The sequence below is a fragment of the Asterias amurensis genome, chromosome 17 (assembly GCF_032118995.1).
Source record: "Asterias amurensis chromosome 17, ASM3211899v1".
In the NCBI taxonomy this organism is placed as follows: domain Eukaryota; kingdom Metazoa; phylum Echinodermata; class Asteroidea; order Forcipulatida; family Asteriidae; genus Asterias; species Asterias amurensis.
The window spans coordinates 4,879,977-4,901,682 of NC_092664.1; the positions used below are offsets into that span (position 1 = coordinate 4,879,977).

The 21,706-nt window shown below is 38.4% G+C and overlaps 1 protein-coding gene and 1 long non-coding RNA gene across 9 annotated transcripts in view; both read right to left on the reverse strand.

Annotated features, from left to right (window-relative positions):
- LOC139949771 (uncharacterized) overlaps positions 1–13,687 on the reverse strand; it is a 29,044-nt gene extending 15,357 nt beyond the window's left edge. For all 4 annotated transcript variants that reach the window (XR_011787575.1, XR_011787573.1, XR_011787574.1 and 1 more), the window contains exons 1-3: positions 13,570–13,687; positions 10,460–10,790; positions 23–147 (exon numbers count right to left, since the gene is read on the reverse strand). This is a non-coding gene — a long non-coding RNA (uncharacterized lncRNA). The remainder of the gene's footprint in view (positions 1–22; positions 148–10,459; positions 10,791–13,569) is intronic.
- A 1,682-nt stretch (positions 13,688–15,369) lies between these two features.
- On the reverse strand, positions 15,370–21,644 carry LOC139949849 (uncharacterized). 5 transcript variants are annotated; one of them, XM_071948397.1, is made up of 3 exons: positions 21,527–21,644; positions 20,715–20,853; positions 15,370–18,116 (listed from the first exon to the last, which is right to left on the reverse strand). In XM_071948397.1, the coding sequence occupies exons 2-3, from the start codon at positions 20,740–20,742 to the stop codon at positions 17,833–17,835; spliced, it is 312 nt and encodes a 103-aa protein (XP_071804498.1). In that variant the 5' UTR covers positions 20,743–20,853; positions 21,527–21,644; the 3' UTR covers positions 15,370–17,832. The 5 variants fall into 5 exon arrangements, with proteins under 5 accessions (XP_071804498.1, XP_071804500.1, XP_071804502.1 ...); XM_071948399.1 differs by having other exon boundaries at positions 21,519–21,636; XM_071948401.1 differs by having other exon boundaries at positions 21,523–21,627.
- Positions 21,645–21,706: the final 62 nt, after the last annotated feature.

Genomic DNA, 21,706 nt, shown 5'->3' on the forward strand with positions numbered 1-21,706 from the left:
TAAATGTAAGGTTACAACATACCTCATGCAAGGAAGGAGTGAAGCGTGGCAGTCCAAAACATAACAATCCAAGTTGACCTTGATAGAAACATCTTCAGTTGAATAACGCTTATGTCTGTTGGCAGATACTCTTCATTAACTCCATATCTGCAAACAATATAAGATACACCATAATAAATGCTTCATCCAAATGGTACTGCGTGAAGATGAAATGTTTTTAAGACATGGCACACTCTTAGTTTGAACATTATTTGTACTGTATAACAACAATCGGTCCACTGTCGATTGTCGACAGAGAGCTCATGATTGGCAAAAAGCGAACTGTGAGAGGGCTGCCACTAGCGGACAAACTTTTGCCTGCTCAATGGTGGTCCACCGTCAACTGCCGACAGAGGGCTTATGATGGACCAACAGCGGACTGTGAGAGGGCTGCCACTACAAACCACCGGCACAAACTTTTTCCTGCTCACTAGTCGTCCACCGTCGGCAGCCGAAAAAGGGCTCATGATGGGCCAACAGGGACTATCAAAGGGCTACCATTAGTTGACCACTGGCACAAATGTTCCCTTGCTCACTGGCAGTCCACAGTTGCAGGTGCGCGATCGACCGCGCTCCTCCGTGATCATTACGGTGTATTTTATTTATAACACAAAAGCAGATTTCACACCAGTCGTAAAGAAACATAAAAGAAACATTGAACGCTACAGGTCGCTTTGGAACGATGCACTAGCGTGATATTAAGCGCCCTCTATTGGTAAAATCTACGCGAACCAGCAATAAATGCATTAAGACAAGACTCGACGTGTCACGTGGGAGTTTTAGCGCATTTCCAGGCGGCGCAAATGCAAGGGCGAAGCGCATATCATCAGCTGCGTAGCTCAATCAACATCTGCAGCGCAATTAACAGATTGCTAGCTTAACGAACTCGCAGCCGGGTACATTACGACACGTACGTACGTACATACACACACACGATGCTGTATACACGCGGTCCGTGCAATACTAGAACCACTGCTTACTAGATCAACCATGGATCAACGACGTATTTTCACGTAAGAAAATGTGAATTTTCTAATGCTTTATATCAAATGTGAAAACATTTTAGAAAAAAGGAAACAAAAAACCTCAAAAGCGGTATTTTGTCACACGGGAGTGGGATCGGGGTTGTTTTATTTTATTTTGTCTGTAAATTTTGTTTGTGTACGTCCGAGTCCGATCCGACCTGACCATTTTTTTTAGTACAAACTGAGTATGCAAGTCAAACAAATTGAGCTCCTGGACAATCTGAGAAGAGTGATTTTTTAGGAGCTCAAATTGAGCTCCTGAGTATTCTCAGAAGAGCGACTAAAAGAGCTCCTTCTATTTCTATAAACGAAGGTCTGTATCTACTTGCCATGTAGAGTTTGTTCTTAGAGAACTGTCTTGCTTTTTTTCTACTAACGCGGAGTAGACTGTTCAGGTGTTCGGGAGACTTCTCAGATCTGAAAAGAACTGACCTGCTTTTTAACTTTTACCCAGGCGGATGGTATAGAAAATAGGCTGGGACTACTACTTTAGCTTATAATCACATACTACCGCGGAGTCAGTTCTTAAATTGGTCTCAACGTTTCGACTAGCTTGCTCTAGTCATCGTCAGGATGACAATGACTAAAGCACAATTACAAACATCTGGATTGATTTCAAGGATGGCACAATATTGGTTTCAAAATTATTTGTAAAGTATAATTGTTAATTTGAATATAGACCTGGGGTGCGCTCCACTCGCGCAAACGACTCGCAAATGTTCGCGCAAACGTTTTTTATCTTTTGAACGATTGGTGCGTATACGCGATGTCAATATGGCGGCGCCCTGGAATGAAGATGGCGCGCACCATACGTTTTTTTTTTTTTTTTACTTTGTTTTTGCTGCAATAGTCCTCTCTTTGACATCATTACATCAACTAATTAACTTTGTTATTCCAAATCTGCATTATCATCCACCGAAAATAATATCTAATTATGTTTGTGACAAAGAAACAATACGGTATGCTTGTCCGCCATTTTAAAAACCACTCGCCAACACCTCCGAAGTATGTTCGCCTAAAGTTGCCAACGTTCGCCAACGGTGGCAGCGAACAACTCGTTCAACTTGAAATTGTTGGCGAACGTGCGCAACTGTTGGCAACGATTGCGCGAGTGGAACGCACCCCTGGACAAGTATCAAGAGATGGAATGTAATTTTTAAGAAACAGATTGAAGAGCCAACAAAATTGAATTGTTTTGAAAGATGACACATACATTGTAACTTGTTTGGAAAGATTTTAGACAACACAACTTCAACTTGGAGTAGTTTTTGGAGGTGGCACAAACTATGATTGGTTTTGAGAGACAACACATAATTTGTTCGGACACTGCATCAAAAAAAAACCTTTAATGATTTTGAGAGATGGCTTAACATTGGTTTAAGAAATGGCTTAATTTGTGAGAGTTGACACAGAAGTAGTTCCGAGATGATACAACATTGGTTTGGTAATGAGTTTAGCATTATACAACATCAAGTTCTGGTTCAGAAATTTGTTTAACAGTACAACATAAACTTGCAATGGTTTCAAGAGACAGTGCAAAACTGGTTTAGGAAAGATTTGCACAGGAAGTATAACATGAAGTTGATGGCACATGATTGATTTGTTTTGAAATTATTTTTACAGCAGGCCCCGCACTTCAATCTTGAAGGGGCACAGCAATTTCCTTCAGGTAAGGGGGCACCTCTATGGGAAAAATGTAAGTTTGCATTGAAACTTTGCAAAGGGCACCACAGTAAAAGAACAGGGCACCACGGCAATTGCTGTGGGTGTCGTGGGTAAACTCAAAGCTTCGTACAGTCAACCAAAACTTGGAATTGTTTTGATAGATGGCATATCATTTTGGAAATGACTTTGATACTAACGTCCGTCGTAGTGATTTTTTTTTTACCGATATATTGAAAATTTAATGACGAGTAAGTATACTCGATTGTAACAACAAATTGCCTTGTGCAAGATTAAGCCTAGAAACAGCGCTTAATAATACCAAAGACCGACAGGTTGCATATTGGGTTTTTTGACTTGAACCTTCGCGTTATCCTTCGCACTTGTTGTTTTTCCAAACAATACCAAATTGTGCCGCCCCGCCCGGCTTAACTTGGTATTTTGAGAACAACCCCATCTTGGAAAAATGTAATGTAGTTTCAAGAAATGACAAAAAAAATGATTTGAACATAATTTTGAATAAACCTGGATTGGTTTTAAGAGATGGCAAATAATTGGTTTAGAAACAATTTGTACGATACAAAATCAATTTGGAATGATTTTGAGAAATGGCACAGTACTGTTTGAAAATAACTTTAACAGTAAAACAAAAACTTGGAATGGTTTCGATCGTTTGCACAATTGGTTTGGAAATCATTTGTACAGTTCAACCTCAACTTGGAATGGTTTCCATAGATGATGCAAAATTGGTTTGGAACCGTTTTAAACAACATAACTCATCTCCGCCTAGCTGTTCTGTGTACATGCCTAAAAGTAATGGTCTTAAGCTCTTTTTCACGCACACAAACAACGGAGGGTCATACAGTAAATTACATAAAATTTATCATGTTTCAGAATGTCAATAGTACAATCATTACAGTAGAACAGTGGCTACAAAATGTTGATTCTTAATTTAAAATTCTCTGTTTGTTATTGACAAATGTTTTTATTTAGAGTATCCGATTTTATAGGCCTTAAAATGGTGGATTACATGTCCTGTAACACAAAGCAGCTTACCTAAATGAGATCTTTTCAAAGTTGAACAAATTTGGCCATTTGATTTAAGAAAGTGTCAGGAAAACACATTTGTTATCTCCGTCGATAAGTGTGTTTTTGTAGTGTATTATCCTAAAGTATTCCTAGTGTTGTCCCGCTCGCCTTTCCTTTTATTTATTATAATCACGGCATTTCCGCTAAGCAGCCAAGACAGTGGGCATTGGCTGCTTAGGAGATTCTCGTAGTGAAGACCGTAGGGTTATTTCTGATCCTGTTTCCTTTGAGTTCAGTTCGAGTTTTATTTTAGTTCTGCTCATGTCATTTTTGTGAGTCATCTCCCAGAAGTAACCTTTTCTTGTTTGCAACTGTGTTATTGACTTTCCTTATGTATAGATATCTTTATTAAACCTTCCCAGACAAAACTTTCCGTATGTACAAATTTCTCTGTTCGGTAAGTTCGGCAAGTGATGAGAGCTAATATATCGATACAGCCTGATGCAATGGTAGCGAGGCTGTTATACAATTAACTGATGAGCCTAATATTGGTACTTAAAGACACTGGACACTATTGGTAATTGTCAAAGACCAGTATTCTCACTTGGTGTGTCTCAACATTTATGCATAAAATAACAAGCCTGTCAAAATTTGGACTCAAACGGTCGTCGAAGTTGCGAGAGAATAATGGAAGAACAAACACCCTTGTTGACAAAATGTGCACTTTCAGATGCCTTGAATTCGAGCCCTCGTTACCATACAAGTTATAATGTACAATTATTTGGAGTAATGGCCATTAGTGTCCAGTGTGACTTTAACTTTGAATAAAACACTATGAACAGATTGAAACAAAAGAAAACAATATTTCAAGTTTAATTTGATTCTTGGTGAATTGAGTTTTAGGTTTTCAGAAGTTTCTGCTTACATTTAAAGGCTGTGGACACTATTGGTTATTACGCAAAATAATGATTTTACTTGGTAGCAAGTTATGTTGAGAGGTTAATAGTATAAAACATTGTGAGAAAAGGCTCCCTCTGAAGTGACGTAGTTTTCGAGAAAGAAGTAATTTTCATCGAATTTGATTTCGAAACCTCAGATTTAGAAATTGAGGTCTCGATATCAAGCATCTGAAAGCGCACAACTCCATGTGACAAGGGTGTTTTTTCTTTCATTATTATCTCCCAACTTTGATGACCGATTGAGCTCAAATTTTCACAGGTTTGTTATTTTATGCATATGTTGAGATACAGCAAGTGAAAATACTGGTCTTTGACAATTACCAATAGTGTCCAGTGTCTTTAAGGTGTTTTAAAAAACTTGCACAGTACAACACAATTTGGAAGGGCTTCCGGAGATGACACATATATTTTTTGGAAGTTATTTGGACACCATAACATAAGGCTGAATTGATTTCAAGAGATGGCATAATATTGGTCGAAAACGATTTGTTTAACAGTTCAACAGAATACTTGGAATGGTTTCAAGATGGCACAAAGTGAGAAATTATTTGTAAAATTTTACTTAAACTGGGAGCAGTTTGAATTGTCATGAATGGTTTGAAAACAATTTGGACACTGAAACAAAAACCTGGAATGAATTTGAGTGATGGCACAATATTGGTTTGGAAAAGATTTTTAGCACAACCATATACGAACTTTGGATGGTGTTGAGAGATGAAACAAATGTTTAATTAGTTCAGAAGAAAATTTGAACAGCACAACTATAGCTGGAGTTGTTTTGAGAGTTGTCAAAGAATTCATTCAAAGAATTCATCCATATCTCAAGAAATACACGGCCGTTTTATAGACTGTTTGTAGTTATAGACTCCTTAGGGATAGGAGATAAGATTAATTAGTAGTTAAAAAGCAGGACACTTCTTTTCAGAATTGAGAAGTCTCCCGAACATCCGATACATCTACTCCGCGGTAGTAGAATTAAGCAAGACAGTTCTCTAAGAACAAACTCTACCTGGCAAGTAGATACACAAATGGTGTTACCGCAAACCAAATATATATTGAATCCTCACCATGCAATGCCTCAAATCCTACATTTAAAGTCCAATGCGAACACAGCTTTACTCCAGTGTTCTATTTTATTTGTAGTGATTCAAATGATTTCAGACTTATAACGGCTTTATAAACTTAAATTACATCGATCTAGAAATCAAAATGCCGTGCAAGTCGATCAGCCTGGTTTGGAGTAGTTTAGAAAAGATCAATCAAGTGTGAGGTGTTAAAGACACTGGAGACTATTGGTAATTGTCAAAGACCAGTCTTCTCACTTGGTGTGTCTCAACATAAATGCAAAAAATAACAAACCTGTGAAAATTGTAGCTCAATTGGTTGTCGCAGGTTGCGAGATAATAATGAAAGAAAAAACACCCTTGTCCCACGAAGTTGTGTGCTTTCAGATGCTTGATTTCGAGACCTCAAAATCTTAATCTGAGGTCTTGAAATCAAGTTCGTGGAAAATTCTCGAAAACTACGTTACTTCAGAGGGAGCCGTTTCTCACAATGTTTTACTCTATCAACAGCTTTCCATAACTTGTTACCAAGTAAGTTTTTATGCTAACAATTATTTGGAGTAATTACCAATAGAGTCCAGTGCCTTTAAACCTGCAGCGCTACTCAAAGCTTCAGAGGAGGATCTACCGGGGCTATGCCGAACCACCTAAAATGAAACATCCCTCTGGGCAATTCCAAACAAACATGGACATGACACCAACAAATCAATTTTGTGTCACAACTTTCTTTCCACTTAGAAGTTATAGCTAAAGGCCCTGTCACACCTACATGAAGACGTTTTAGCAAGCGTATGAGAACGTAAGACAATTTTGGCGAATACGCCGAATAAGTTACGGGTAAGTTTTTTATAAGTTACGAGCTCGCTGAAACACACTGTACGTCGTAGTACGGCGAGGTCGTCCACAAATTTTGTGCATGCACAAAAATTCTCGACATGTGCCAGCGTGTGGTTCATAAGTCTCGCATAAGTTGTAGTTGCGTTAGACGATCATTCACACACTTACTTGTAAGTTAATCATAAGTCAATGAGACAATGTCTAGCGTACCAAAAACGTATCTCTAACCTATAAGTAACGTGCTTTGAACCTCAGCGAACGTATTAGACGTGTTCCGGACGACCAGAGAATTTACTAAATAAGTTTCTAACATACAGCTACCCTATAATGGCGTATTGGCAGCATTTATGTTAATCGATTTATAAAAAATGGGTTCGCATGAGGATTACTACGATGCAGTTTTTATTGCAATCGTCGAGAGGTACCCTCTTCATGTGATCGTCGGCAAAACGCTGCCACGCGCTATGCAGTAGTCAGACTACTGTAGGACATGAGTTGTGAACGCCGGAAACACGCTGAGCGAAGCGTTCTTTGTAAGTTGCTAATACGGTATGCATCTTATAGGTCCAACTCGTTATGACTACGCTTTGTATACGCTCAACGCTGAAAAATTGATTGAAAGTTCAGCATATGCCAGCGATTTAGAGAAATTTGTATACGTCGGCACACGCTTGCTAAAACGTCTAGGTGTGACAGGGCCTTAACATATAAAATCAATTTATTTAAATTGTTGACAAATAACGAACCCAATTTTGCCAAATAAGTACTCAGCTTGGGCTCAACGTAGGCTTGGCTAAATTGAATGGAAAAACTGTGATGCGACTGACCGTAATACGACTAACAATGGTTTTGACGTATACCTAAAAGTTCAAGCTACTGACCATATTTCATAAGTATCCTGTTTGAGACTCCTGTATAAGAGTTGTGTTTTACATGTAGTAAAACTTTTGCAAGTTTTTTTAGTTTGCGGAAACTTTTGAATTTTGATAAGTGTATTTTTACCATGTCCTTTTTGTGTAATGCGACTGACCGCTTTTTACAGTGTTATAACATGCAGAGCACAAAGCCCACAACATTTCTAGTATCATCACTTCAAAGCCTTGGGTGTCAACAAATCAGTCTAGAAACTAAGTGGTAAAAATATCTCACAAAGAACTACACGCACTAGCACCAAGATCAAGAAATGACACAGAAAAGTGGAATGTGACTGACCATAGAATTGCCCCTTTGCATCTGCAGCCAGAGAGAAAACTGCAAGAAGTACGAGTAGCGAGCTACTTTAGGGTCGTTTCTGAGGCGGGAATGGTTGTAATCATACAAGAACTAATTAAATTACCAAACTGATTCCAGAAATGATAGCCGGTGAAAGTTTAACAATGAGCTTGGTGGAAGCTGGGGGATTACGAAAGTTGCTGGAATATTTGGAACCAGGTTGTACCGAACCATGTCGTAAAATCAATGACAGCCCAGCTCAAAATGATGTTCGAGAAAAAAAAGGAGAGCCTTGGAATAAAGTTAGAGGATGTTGAGAGCACTGCCCTCACAGTTGACTGCCGGATAGAGAGGGGTACATGACTGTGACAGCTCATTATGTTCAAGACTGTCAACACCACTCCGCCGTCTTGGATACGCCCCCAATGGCCAAACTCGACAACGATAACACCTGCGACAAAGGGGCACAGCGACACACAGCACCAGCACAGCAGTTGAAGACTGTTGCAGAACGGTGACAAATAGCCAACAAAATCAGTGCTGTAGTCCATGACAATGCATAAAAAAAAAAAAGGATGTCGGAAGCCTGGCCCAAGATGTCATTAGAACAGTCATCTGTGGGGCAAACCGCCTCTCTAGGCATTTCAAACAAAGCGCAGTGCAAACAAAGGCTTAAGAAGCAAGACAACAACAAATGGACAGTCCCAAGCATCAAAACAGTCATGGGTGGGGCAAATTGCCTCGCTGGGCATTTCAAACACAGCGCAGTGTAAACAAAGGCATTAGAAGCAAGACAACAACAAATGGACAGTCCTAAGCATTGAAACAATCATCGTTGGGGCTTATCGCCTCGTTGGGCATTTCAAACACAGCACGGTGTCAACAAAGGCTTTAGAAGCAAGACAACAACAAATGGACAGTCCCAAACATCAAAACAGTCATCTGTGGGGCAAACCGCCTCGTTGGGCATTTCTAACACAGCGCAGTGTCAACAAAGGCTTTAGAAGCAAAACAACAACAAATGGACAGTCCCAAGCATCAAAACAGTCATTGGTGGGGAAAACCGCCTCATTGGGCATTTCAAACACAGTGCAGTGTCAACAAAGGCTTGAGAAGCAAGACAACAACAAATGGACAGTCCCAAGCATTAAAACAGTCATCGGAGGGGCAAATCGCCTCGTTGGGCATTTCAAAAACAGCACAGTGTCAACAAAGGCAGTGCGGTATAATGGGACACTTTAAAACTGGGAAACCGTCAAAGCCGGTGTCCCATAAGGTACCAAAATTGGACCGATCGCCTTTTTGGTCATGTTTAATGATTTTGTCACTGATCATCAAGAGGTTACTCACTATAAGTATGTAGATGACATGACCCTTAGCCAGTCTTTTAAAAACTCTGAGAATGCTATTGGTTTGCAAAACGAATTAGACTGTCTCCAACAGTGGGCTGACACTAACAACATGAAAATTAATCCTCCCAAGTGTCAAGCTTTGAGCATTTGTTTCCAACGCACCCCAGCTGTACCACCTAGTTTCCATATTGGTAATTCAGCCATCACTAACACAAGCTGTATGAAAATTCTTGGGGTTCACCTACAGAGTAATCTTAAATGGGATACCCAGATAAGTTCAATGTGCAAAGCCTTCAACTATAAATTGTACCTTCTGCGCCAATTAAAACGGTGCTGCACTTCTATTGCTGATTTGTTGAGTGTATATATTATGTATGTTAGACCAACTACTGAATATGCTTGCCCAGTCTGGTATTCAAGCCTCACAAAGTCTCAACTTGGATGCCTTGAAAAGTTGCAGCGCAAGGCTCTTCGTATTATCTTGTCCTACGATTACTGTGAAACTAAGTCTTTTGCTGAAATTTATTCCCAGCTTGGCCTCCCTGCCATGGATGTTAGACTTGAGCAGCTCTTCGTTAATTTTGGTAAATCCCTCCTCACTTCTAACAGATATAAACAATGGCTTCCCCCACCTAGAAACAACAACCTGAGAAATTCCAATAAACTTTGTACAATTACATGTAGGACTAACCGTTTCAAAAACAGTTGCATCCCTTCCCTAGTTGAGCTGCTCAATCACCAATAATTGTTCTGGCCTGTAGATAACTTGTTTTCATTGTGTAAATATTTGTAATGTATATACTTACAGTTTTTAAATTTTATATTCTCATCTACTCTATTTTTATAATCTCGTATTGTATATTTGCTGGTTTTTGATGTTTGAATGTATTTTTATATTGTAAACCTAAACACAATTCAGCCTTTTGGCTGCTACGTTTGATTTTTAATAAACCAATAATAATAACAAAGGCTTAAGAAGCAAGACAACAAAAAATGGACAGTCCCAAGCATCAAAACAGTCATCAGTGGGGCAAATCGCCTTGCTGGGCATTTCAAACACAGTGCGATGTAAACAAAGGCTTAAGAAGCAAGACAACAACAAATGGACAGTCCCAAGCATTAAAACAGGCGTCTGCGGGGCAAATCGCCTCGTTGGGCATTTTAAACACAGTACAGTACATTTTTAGACATCAAGGCCTATTCAGTTAGTAAATGACTCGTTTCATGCTGTATCTGGGGCGGTCATGAGTCAATGATATTTAATGAAACATTTGACTTACCTCTTCATGTTGGATTGGGAGCCAAAGCTTGAGTTCCCTGCAAGCATGTTCCCTGAACAGTCATCAGCCAGGGGTCACTAGGAGCCGTACATCATGGAGCTTGGTGACCACTGATCCATACAGCTATCATTGTGCGTTGGATCCAGCCAAGTGTCTTGAGAACTTCAGTTCATCTTCTACACACCTTACTGCATGTCCAAGATTCGTTAATTGTTCGATTTCAGCTTCTCAAACTGTGTTTCCACGTCTTCATATCTTCACCCTCCTGCATGTCCAAGATCCGTTAACTGTTTCATTTCCATTTCTCAAAATGTGTTCCACGTCTTTATATCTACAATGAAAGCAAATAACGGTTCAATTTAGCTTTCAGTTAACAAAACAACACATTAAGAATTTGACAGGCCTGATACTTCAAGGAGGCAACGAAGGCGATTGCCCCCATCCATGACTGGGAAAGAACCACAAGCGGGACCTGCGGGACACTGGAAAACATGAGTTATGGGCAAACAGTGGAAAGCAAAGAACAAACCCAACGCACCTCACCGATTGCGCTACCAACATCACGTGACCTGAGAAAGGTAATACACATCAACAGACACGGTGTACTGCATATCAAAGTGGGTTAAAACAAACAATATTATTGTTGCATTTGTTTGTTCAATCGCTGAACAATGCAGTTCCACCAACTAGGAAATTCTACGAGAATGTTCTCACGATGCCATTGAATGTCTGGAATCCAAATAAGGAACGGAAACCGAAAAAGCTAAACAATTCAGCAACTGTGCAAAGGGCACCCTCAATATGTAAGTTTAACACAAAGTAAAAATGCAAACTTTGAAGAGTTTAGTACAAAAAGTGTCAATAAATCAAAGTGCTGTAATCATGCACTCAGTGCATTAACACTGTGGGTGATGGTGCATGCGCGGGTTGTATATATTGTACAATGTGAAAATGTCAGGCATGCACACAATGCACGCCTTAAGTTACACTGCATCTGATTGGACTAAAGTTTTGATGTTTTCACTGTTATCTCCTGTCCGACGAAAATATTCAACCAATCACAGCGAAGTTGATAAACAGTGTAGAATAATTAAAGTGGAAAATGTCGGAAACCCCACCTACCCAAGTTATTTAGTTATTTATTTATAAATAAGGGCGTCTCACAATCAGTGTGCAGAGTTGTTTATTGGTAGTGTGCCGTGTAGCCCACTTTATCTAAAATGCTGCGTTTTTGAATTGTTTTGAAAAAACATTTTGCATGATCGTCTGATGAGTTCTTGTAATCATTTAAAATGAAATCACAATGATTTTGAAGACAAATGAATAAAGTTAGGAACACCAAGCACTCCGTTCTTGTACATCTTTTTAATTTTTTGTGACCACTTATTTTGTGTAGAGATACTGATTTTCCGAATGTACTTTGAGTGCGTATTTATTACCGAGCGCAAAAAAGAGACTACTTTTCTATATGATGCGCGCAATTTCCAAAGTTGCACAATTATGTTTTAACTTGTGCCGATTATTATTTTTCGCTCGAAATCTACGGCATTGGATTGGTCTAAGGAAAACTTTACGTATAGCGCCACCATATTTTAGTTCGATATGAAATAATGTAGTATATAATTTACCTCAATAAGATATCCCTTTTTGTAAAAATAAGTAAAACATTAGGCGCAGAAATGTCCAGGTGAATTATCAGTACTCAGTAATTAAAACGCCTTATTCAAGAAACAAATGTATCAATCGTTAATACGTTTACGTTTACATTGGTTTAGGCCAAATAAATAAAAAATACCAGTTGATCGTCCGGATTTATCAAAAATGAGGAGGATGAGGGCCTTATTATTTACTATTCACTATTTTTTTCCAAGATGACCGCCAAGTATTCCAATTTCAACAGGCAACCAAATCTTCAGTTTGAAATCACCGCTAAATTCCTCTGTTTGTTGCACTAGGCCCCGGGTTAACAGGGATTATTACACTAAGGCCAATTAAAAAAACATCAGATGATCGTCCAGATTTTTCAAAAAAGAGGAGGATGAGGGCCTTTTAGTCACTCCCAACTTCACTCCAGTCCAGGCTAGGCGCACGCACACTTTCAGAGGGATGACGGAAACTTTGTACCTTTGCCACTTCCTACCCTGGACACTTCGTACCTTCGGGACACTTCGTACCGTAACCAAATTGGTCACTTTGTACCGTGGGCGGGGTACAAAGTGACCATCAGCTGAGTCACTTTGTACCCAGTAGCCGAGTCACTTCGTACCTTCATTAATCCTCAATAATTTAATGTTCGTTGAGAAAAATATTAATAATATTTAATGAATTATAATTTTTGTCTGAATACGTGAATGTCATTTTTAATGTGTAATTAATATTTTGTATTTAAGTTAATTACCGCCAAGGACAACATCTTCCGCCAATATTTTTTACGAATATTTTAATGTCGAACAATCACGCAATTGTCAAAATGGTTCGTTGGTCCCAACAAAATAGTAACAGTTGGTTTGATTTGATTTTACAAAATAATCATAGCACAAAATAATCATAAATAATGCAGAAATCCTGAATTAGTACGAAGGTAGGAGGTGACTCGTAAGAAGGTAGGAAGTGACTCGTGAGAAGGAACGAAGTGACTCGTGAGAAGGTACGAGGTGTCCAAGGTACGAAGTATCCAAAGTCACTTCGTACTTTTCAAGCATGGAGGTAGAAACAGAGGAATGCCACGGTACGAAGTGGCAAAGGTATGAAGTGTCCTGACACCTTTCAGAGAAAATGTATTTGTAAACAAAGTAAAATTATATAATACTAACATGACACATTTTGTTGGTTGCTCAACCTCCCCTGTTTTTATTATTATGAAAAAAATACCTTTATAACCCCAATCACGGTATAGGGTAACCCGATCCTCCTGTGTACAACAAGTAACTTTGGGCTGCACGTAGTATGACGTACATGTACTGACATACTGTCTGTACGCTTACACAACAAAAGTGCACATATTGAGAAGCAACGCATCGCAACTAATCCGAGGTTTTTTTGTTTCATATTTCACGTTAAATAAAGCTTTAACTTGACAACATACAACTCAAAATGATTCCTCAACTTACATTTTATCCATGAGACAAACAACTGGACGTCAACTCGCTTGCTGAAACCGGGAAATTCCAAACCAAAACGGCAAACGAAATCAGCGGTTTCTCCATTCACGGCGGCCATGTTGTAAATTCTCGAAAAAAACGACTACGTCACCAAACGTCACAATGAAGACAAAAGATAGCACCGACCTCGTTCCACTGGAGGGGGCCCGGGGTCGATCTTACCGCGCCCTTTTCCCCCACGCATGCCCTTTCTCGGTTATACCCCCCCCCCCCCCCCCCCGAGTATATAGCGCTGCTTTTGCGATGTGTTAATTTGGGTCAGGGTGGGGGGGGGGAGGGAGGACCTGATCCCCACATATAAGTGCAGATACACTAAGTGTCGCCCCCTATCAACAAAACCCTTGGCCCGCCCCTGCAAGCAACTTCAAGAAAAAGGGTATATGGCCCAAAGATAGGACTCTTTCTGCTAAGCAACAAATAATAAGCGAGATGTCACAGATAGTGACATGTCAAATGAATTCTGTTCGGCATATTTGTGTTAAAGCAGCTCATTGAAATTACTATGATATTATGTTTCAGCTGGAAAGCTTTTTGAAATTGGGGCCCTAGCCTGTGCCTGATCTTTTGAATAAGGCCTGTAGACTGAAAAACTTTCTTTAAGCACATTAAAATCATGCTTAACAGAAATAGCTGGTTATCTTACAAAATGCAATCAAGTTAGTGGTCCCTCTCTCATTTCTTGCTTAGCAAACACTTTGGCTGTAAGTAATTCCCTGGTCTTTTGTTATCTATAACATAGGTGTTTTTATAGGAGCCAAAACATTATTTGTGTTGTAGTAAAACAGCATTTGACTGCATTAAATGCTGACTGAAGTTTCTGTTTCCGGCTCATTGACCTAAAACAGTTTTATTTAAACTTTAACTGTTTTTTTTTTATAGATTAAAGAAGGTTAGTTTTCAGACCATTCAAAACCACAACAGTGAATGGTGAATCAACTTGTTCAAAAGAGCCACCAAAAGTAGGAGGGTTAAAGAAAGTTAGCTTTCATTTCACATTGTACATGTTTTGCCCAACATTTTCTCATAATCATCAGCCAACTACAAAGAATTGCTAGATTGTAAAACACTACTTAAATTTAGAGAAATCAAAGAAGATTCTAGACACAATAACTGCAGTCAATGCACACACATTTTCAAAGCTGACTTCATTATCTTTATTTTGGTCACATCTTGAACTTCAACATTGGTCAATTGAAGATAAAAGTGTTGAGTTGTAACAGTGTAACAAATTCAATTAGAGTTTGTTTAGGAGAAGGAATCAGCTCTATTAAAAGGCACTATTTTGAAGCATACTTGAACTTGACATCACTTATTATTATTAATGTTTTTTAACTAATACACATCGACCTTACTTTAATTACAAATTGTAAACATTTAGCTTCACAATAATTACAAGAAAATCATTCTTTAAACTTTAATACCTTTTCATTGAAATGTGTACCTAGCAAAATATAGACTGTTCTTATATTTTGTTTTCTCTGTTGTTAAAAATATACAACTATGAAACTTGGCACTAAAGTTTTTAAATTTTGAGTAACATTTCTTGCTTGAATGAATGTATTGTAGCGAACATACTCCTTCATTAATTTTAAGAATGATTCAGCTATTGCAACAATTACCGTTAACAAGAAACAAAGAAATTGCAAAGGGAATATTAATTATGTAACAATTAAGGCTCCTAGTGTAACAATGTTAAATCTCTGAACTCTTATTAATTGCATTGTACAAAGTTGATTTTAAAATTGATAAGTGTCAAGCTAACCAAATTCAAGAACAAGCGCTTATATGACGCAGGGAAATCAGAGTTTACGTCAAGCATATTTCTCAGGTTAAAGGGAAATTTTGATTTGCCAGTGTGCGTGCATACTTCACAACACTAGGCATTCTTTGCTTACACAGCTACTGCAGAAACTTGGCACTTGCACAGTAGCAATGGTTGATTGTAAGCACAGAACTTGGTGGTAAGCAGAGCCATGAAATTGAGCCCCGGTCAACAGCAGTAAGTGTTTTTACTACACTCAATTTATAAGTTGCTTCTCCAAGTTCATCATTTGCTATTCAACTATATATATGTTTCTTTAATTAACAAATTTCCTGAATATAATAAAGTAGGAGTGGGGGGAGGGTTACAAAATCAACAAGATTGGCTATGTCCTGTGCCCAATTTCATAAAGCCTGTAAGCAAGCAGGAAATAGTATTGCTTAGCAGAAACAGGTTTCCAGTCCAAGTTACTTTAAGTTTGTATTGTTATGGCTGTGCCTGACTCATTTTATGCTTAGCATAGAAAGTTGTCTACTCCTAACAATGGCAACTGTTTATCGTTTACCTTTGGTGACTTTATATGAAAAAGGTAAATTTAATATAGTATTTAAAATTGCATAATGCACATGATGCCCAAGTGATTATGAATTATAGATTTTGAAACAGTAAACAAGTACATTACGTTACCACGTCTAAAACTGGATACGTACATATCAAATTTAACTTTAACTACAAAGAAACCTCTTGTATATCTTATTTAAAGGCTCTGGACATTATTTTTCAAAATCCAGTATTCTCAATTGCTGTATCCCAACGCATTAAATAACAAACCTGTGAGAAATAATACCTGTTTCTCAAAAACTACATTATTTCAGAGGGAGCCATTTCTCACAATGTTTCATACTATCAGCAGCTCTCCATTGTTCATTACCAAGTAAGTTTTTATGCTAACATGAGTAATATTACTAACAGTGTCCAGAGCCTTTTAAACATAATTCATGTAAACATAACATTTCAATCAAGACGAACCACTCAGAGCTCTGCAACATTGCTGGTTATGTACAACTTTTTGCAGGCAGTCAGCAGCAATAAGACAAGCAATGTAAAGTAGGTATGATGTGTCCGTCATTATAACATATCAAAGTCTTATATAGCCGCGTATCTACCAAACAAGGTACTTAAGGCAGTAAGTATATACAAACTTTCAGAAAGATAGGTTATTGCAGTGATGAATTTTGAGACCAAATTATGTAGCACCTTAAAGGGTTTACAAGGTGCTACAGCAGCCTAAGCCAGTAACACCGGAACGAAGCAATGGTTAAGTGTCTTGCTTAAGGACACAAGTGTCCTGGCTGGGGATTCGAAACACCAGAGTTTGAATTCGGTGCTCTTAACCGCTCAGCAACGACACTTCCAAGCGTTAAAGTTGTAATTCTCTTTTGTTTTATGGCAAAGATGATATTTTGTGAGGCCGATCTGTGTTTTCAAATCACCAGGGCCACTTTTAGGTTCCAAACTTGATTATTAGGTTATGAAACTGTTGTCTGCATACATTTTCTAATATAAACATGAAGACAATTTTATAAAGGACATTATGATTATTATTATTATTACTCAACAGCAAAATATACTGATATTACACATCACATTTAAGATTCAAAATGATTATAATAATTTGTGCTCACATCAAGCCAGCATTATTGCAAGCCATGCGTCCTAGTATTGTTCAATTTGAATCAAACTTGTTTCACTTCAAACTCCTTTGATTCTTTCCAAAGAAATAACACTCACTTCTAACCTAAGTTACTCCAGTTTGTATCATTGTTAATTGTGTCATGCAAAATGTGCAATATTTTTTTTTCTCTATTTTCTCGTAATCTCAAAATTCTACAGGTTTGTCATTTGATGTATATGGTGAATTACATAAAGACCTTACACTACCAGCAACTGTTTTGTTAGCTAAACACTTTTCTGTGATGTTCATTTAAGGATACTCAGTTGGATGAATAATAGGATTTGAGGCATTGCATGGTGAGGTATCAATATATATTTGGTTTGTGGTAACACCATGTGTGTATCTACTTGCCAGGTAGAATTTGTTCTTAGAGAACTGTCTTGCTTTATTCTACTACCGCGAAGTAGATGTTCGGGGTTAATGAGACTTCTCAGTTCTGAAAAGAACTGTCCTGCTTTTAACTATTACCAGGGCGGACGGTATAGAAAATAGGCTGAGACTACTACTTTAGCTTATAGGATCGAGATTAACTGTACTACCGCGGAATCAGTTCTTAAATTGGTCTCGAACATATCGACGAGCTTGCTCTGGTCATCATCAGGAGACTGACGATGGCTAGAGCATGAATAATGTTTACAAACAACTGAGTGCGATTATGAATGTAATTTCAGTGCCAGGACAAAGTGTCAATGTATTTCTCATCCAGAAACTTTGTTTAGCCACGAGGTGGAGATTGGCGGCGTATTTTGATTTCAGTCTTTGCAATACGAGAACCATTCCATTCACTAGCTCTAATGACTCGTTTGAATGGACCAATAGTATCACCAGGTTGGATATATTCAGCATTAAGGTTATTGTCTACACCAGGTAAACCAGAGCATCTATTAAACCACCAACCTCCTTCAGTATTCAGACTTGGGAAGTTTGTTTCATCTTGGTTAACGTCTGTGTTATGGTGAATGCTGAAGGCTTGATTGTTGGCCATCTCAAGAATACCACCTGAAAAAAAAAGAATTGTACAAAAACAAACAGACTTTAAATGAATTTGGACAATTAAATTTTATTTATAGTGGACACTATTGTTAAAGCCATTATACACTTTCGGTAAACAGTGTTGTCCAAGTCCCACACTTCGTGTATCACAACTTATATATAAAATAACAAACCTGTAAAAATTTAGGCTCAATCGGTCATCGGAGTCGGGAGAAAATAGCGGGAAAACCCACTCTTGTGTCCGCACATTTCGCCGTGTCATGACATGTGTTTAAAATAAATCCGTAATTCTCGCTATCGAGAATTGATATTGTTTTACTGTTTTCTCAAAAAGTAAAGCATTTTATGGACTAATATTTCAAGAGAAGTCTTTCACCATTACCTTCTGTAAACCCTGTAAATTATTTGTAAATCTGTGAACTTTAAAAAAAATTTCTGTACCGAAAGTGTATAATGGCTTTAAAGGAACACGTTGCCTTGGATCGGTCGAGTTGGTCTTTGAAAAGCGTATGTAACTGGTTGTTAGAGAATATATATGATTAGAAAGATATTTTAAAAGTATAATATAATGATCCACACAAGTATCACTCGAAATTGAGTGGTTTTCCTTATACCTCGTCGACAAACAATGTCGGCCATTTATGGGAGTCAAATTTTTGACTCCCATAAATGGCCGACCGTGTTAGTTCGCAAAGTAAAAGGAAACCCACGCAATTTCGAGGCAAATGTGTGTGGATCATTGTATTCTACTTTTTAAACATCTTTCTAACCATATGCATTTCATAACAAGCAGTTACAAACGCTTTTCAAAGACCAACTCGACCGATCCAAGGCAACGTGTTCCTTTAGTTACTCAAAATAATTATTAGCATAAAACCTTACTTGGTAACGAGTAATGAGGAGAGGTTGATAGTATAACATGTATAACACATTGTGAGAAACAGCTCCCTATAAGTGACCTAGTTTTCGAGAAAGAAGTAGTTTTCCACGAATTTGATTTTGAGACCTGAGAATTAGAATTTGAGGTCTCGAAATGAAGCATCTGATCATGAAAGCACACAACTTCGTGTAAAAGGGGTGTTTTTTCTTTCATTATTATCTCGCAACTTTGATGACCAATTGAGCTAAAATTTTCACAGGTTTGTTATTTTATGCATATGTTGAAATACACAAAGTGAGAATACTGGTCTTTGACAATTACCAGTAGTGTCCAGTGCTTTGTATGACATCAGATTGTCACAAGTTGTAGACTGGGGCTCTATGTTCATAACTGTATTATTCCTGAGTGCAGTCAGACTGCAGACTTGGGGGATTTATTTTCTCTCTCAGCGTTTCAAGCCACTTTTAAAAACTGATGAACCAAATCAACTCAAGTAAGACCAATATTTTTAAACTGCAGGTTTTTTTTTATGCCTTTGAAGTGTTCAAAACTTTGTGTAGAATCAGATTAGATTTTACTCATACTATTTATAATGGTGCAAGTATGCTCTTGCAACATCAAGGTATGGTACATGTTTACAATCAAACACCCTGTACAAACTCCTAGATTTCTCAATCTCATAAGGGCTTCAAAAGTTGAGTGACAACATGAATTTTGAATTGGGACTGTAATAATGCTAGCTTCTTATATAGCGCTTTATCACAAACCATATGGGCATATCAATGCGCCCGGTATTTTGTACAGCAAGGAATGTTGAGGTAAGTTTCGAAGTTTGTGACCATGTCCTTTATATTGACCCATTTCACCTGACGTCATCATCAGAATAATCTTGGATGCGCCATTTTGGTGGTCAATGTCAACGTGTGTTATTCAGAGAAGTGCGCATTTTAGGCGAGGCGGCGTTTACACGTAAACCTATTGACCACCAACATGGTGAGCGTGGCATCAGTCGCCGTGTGTGACGCACGTGCAAGGGGTCAATAGCAGCATGTAATGTTTTACAAGGTGCTGTGGTGCAATATGCTGCCAATCAGACCAGGGGTCGATTTCACAAAGAGTTAGGACTAGTCCTAGGGGATTAACAAAACGTGTGGCTAGTTCTAAGTTAGGACGAGTAACTCGTCCTAACTCAAGATAAGACTAGTCTTAACTCTTTGTGAAATCCACCCCAGTAACACTGGGGCGAACCCCTTCTCCTCACAATTTAAGTGCACTGGGTTCTTTTCTGTGCATCACACAACACACAGGACCAACTGCTGTACGTCCCATCCGAATGACAAAGCAAAAGTGTCATGCTGAAGGACAAAAGTGTCAAGACCAGGGCTGGAACCGACCCTCTGCTGATCAAAAGCATAAGCGACACACACAACTGTAGTCATGATCATAACGACTGTCCCCTGTGTCTCACATGGAATTATGAACTCTAACCCAGTTACAGCATGCAGGCCTTAGAGCACAAAGGGTGCAGTCATTACTATATTGTGATGTACTGGTCAGCAAGCACACATAGTGACTGGGTTACAGTTCATAATTCCATGTGCAGTCACAGCCTGTTGTGACAAAACAGTCCCCCTTTTAAACAGTGCCTTTATAGGTCGAGAGATGAAAACACCAACAATGAGCAAAAACAAAAAACATGGATTAGAATTAAATAATAAACCTACTTCTGCATCCAATGAGTTCAATACGCATTGCTGGATGTCCCTTGTAGTTGATTGGTCTAATACGGATGAAGCGTGCTCTGATTGGCTGCTCAAATTTGTTAGTAACCGGTGTTGATTGGTCAGTGTTACCACGAAATGTCTGCAAAAAAACACAAAACGCGTGCATGTTCAGTGAAAATTATCAAACAGTTAAACATATCATCAAAGACTGGTTCATGAAGTTAAAACAACCTTGTTATTTACATTTCCCATGCAGACTTTTGACATCTTATAATAATAACACCATTTATATAGCGCCTTTGCCTACAGGTTGCAAAGCGATCAGTGAATGACAAGAAAAAAACAACAACAATGGGAATGAAATAAAAAACCAAGTGAAAACCATGACCAGGCAAAGCCTCAGCATTGAGCTAAACAAAGTCCTGCAAAAGCCTGTCTCTCTGGGACGAGAACGTGCAGGCCTGGCTGGGTGAGATTTCTGATAATACCTTCCCATCACACCAAACTCATCCCCACTACGTTTTGAAAATTGTAGTCTCAGTGCGAACGAGTTCGGAGTGATAGGGGTGTAAACAGCAATGTTTGGTGGAAGAAATTTACTAATTCAAAGTTTTCTTATGCGTTTTTGTTTTTAAATCCAATCAGTTTCTGCACTTGGGATCAAAGCATAACTAGTGTTCCATGTTTACAATGAGTTTACGGAAGAAGTCATGTTCAAGAGTCAGATTTACAGAGTCGTTTGCTCAGTTTCAATTTCATTTAAATTAATTACTTACTTGATCTGTCCTTACATCACTTACTTACTTACTTACATCACTGATCTTACTTATTCCGGGTCTTACGATGTGTACTCATTCTGTTCAAGCTTCTGCTCAAGGATCTGCTCCTATGCTTTAACAGTTTTACACACGCAAGCCCCATACACTCATTCATTCAATAAGTATAGAACCAGCCAGTGTAAATACATGTAAGACCTTAGTGACCTGAACACA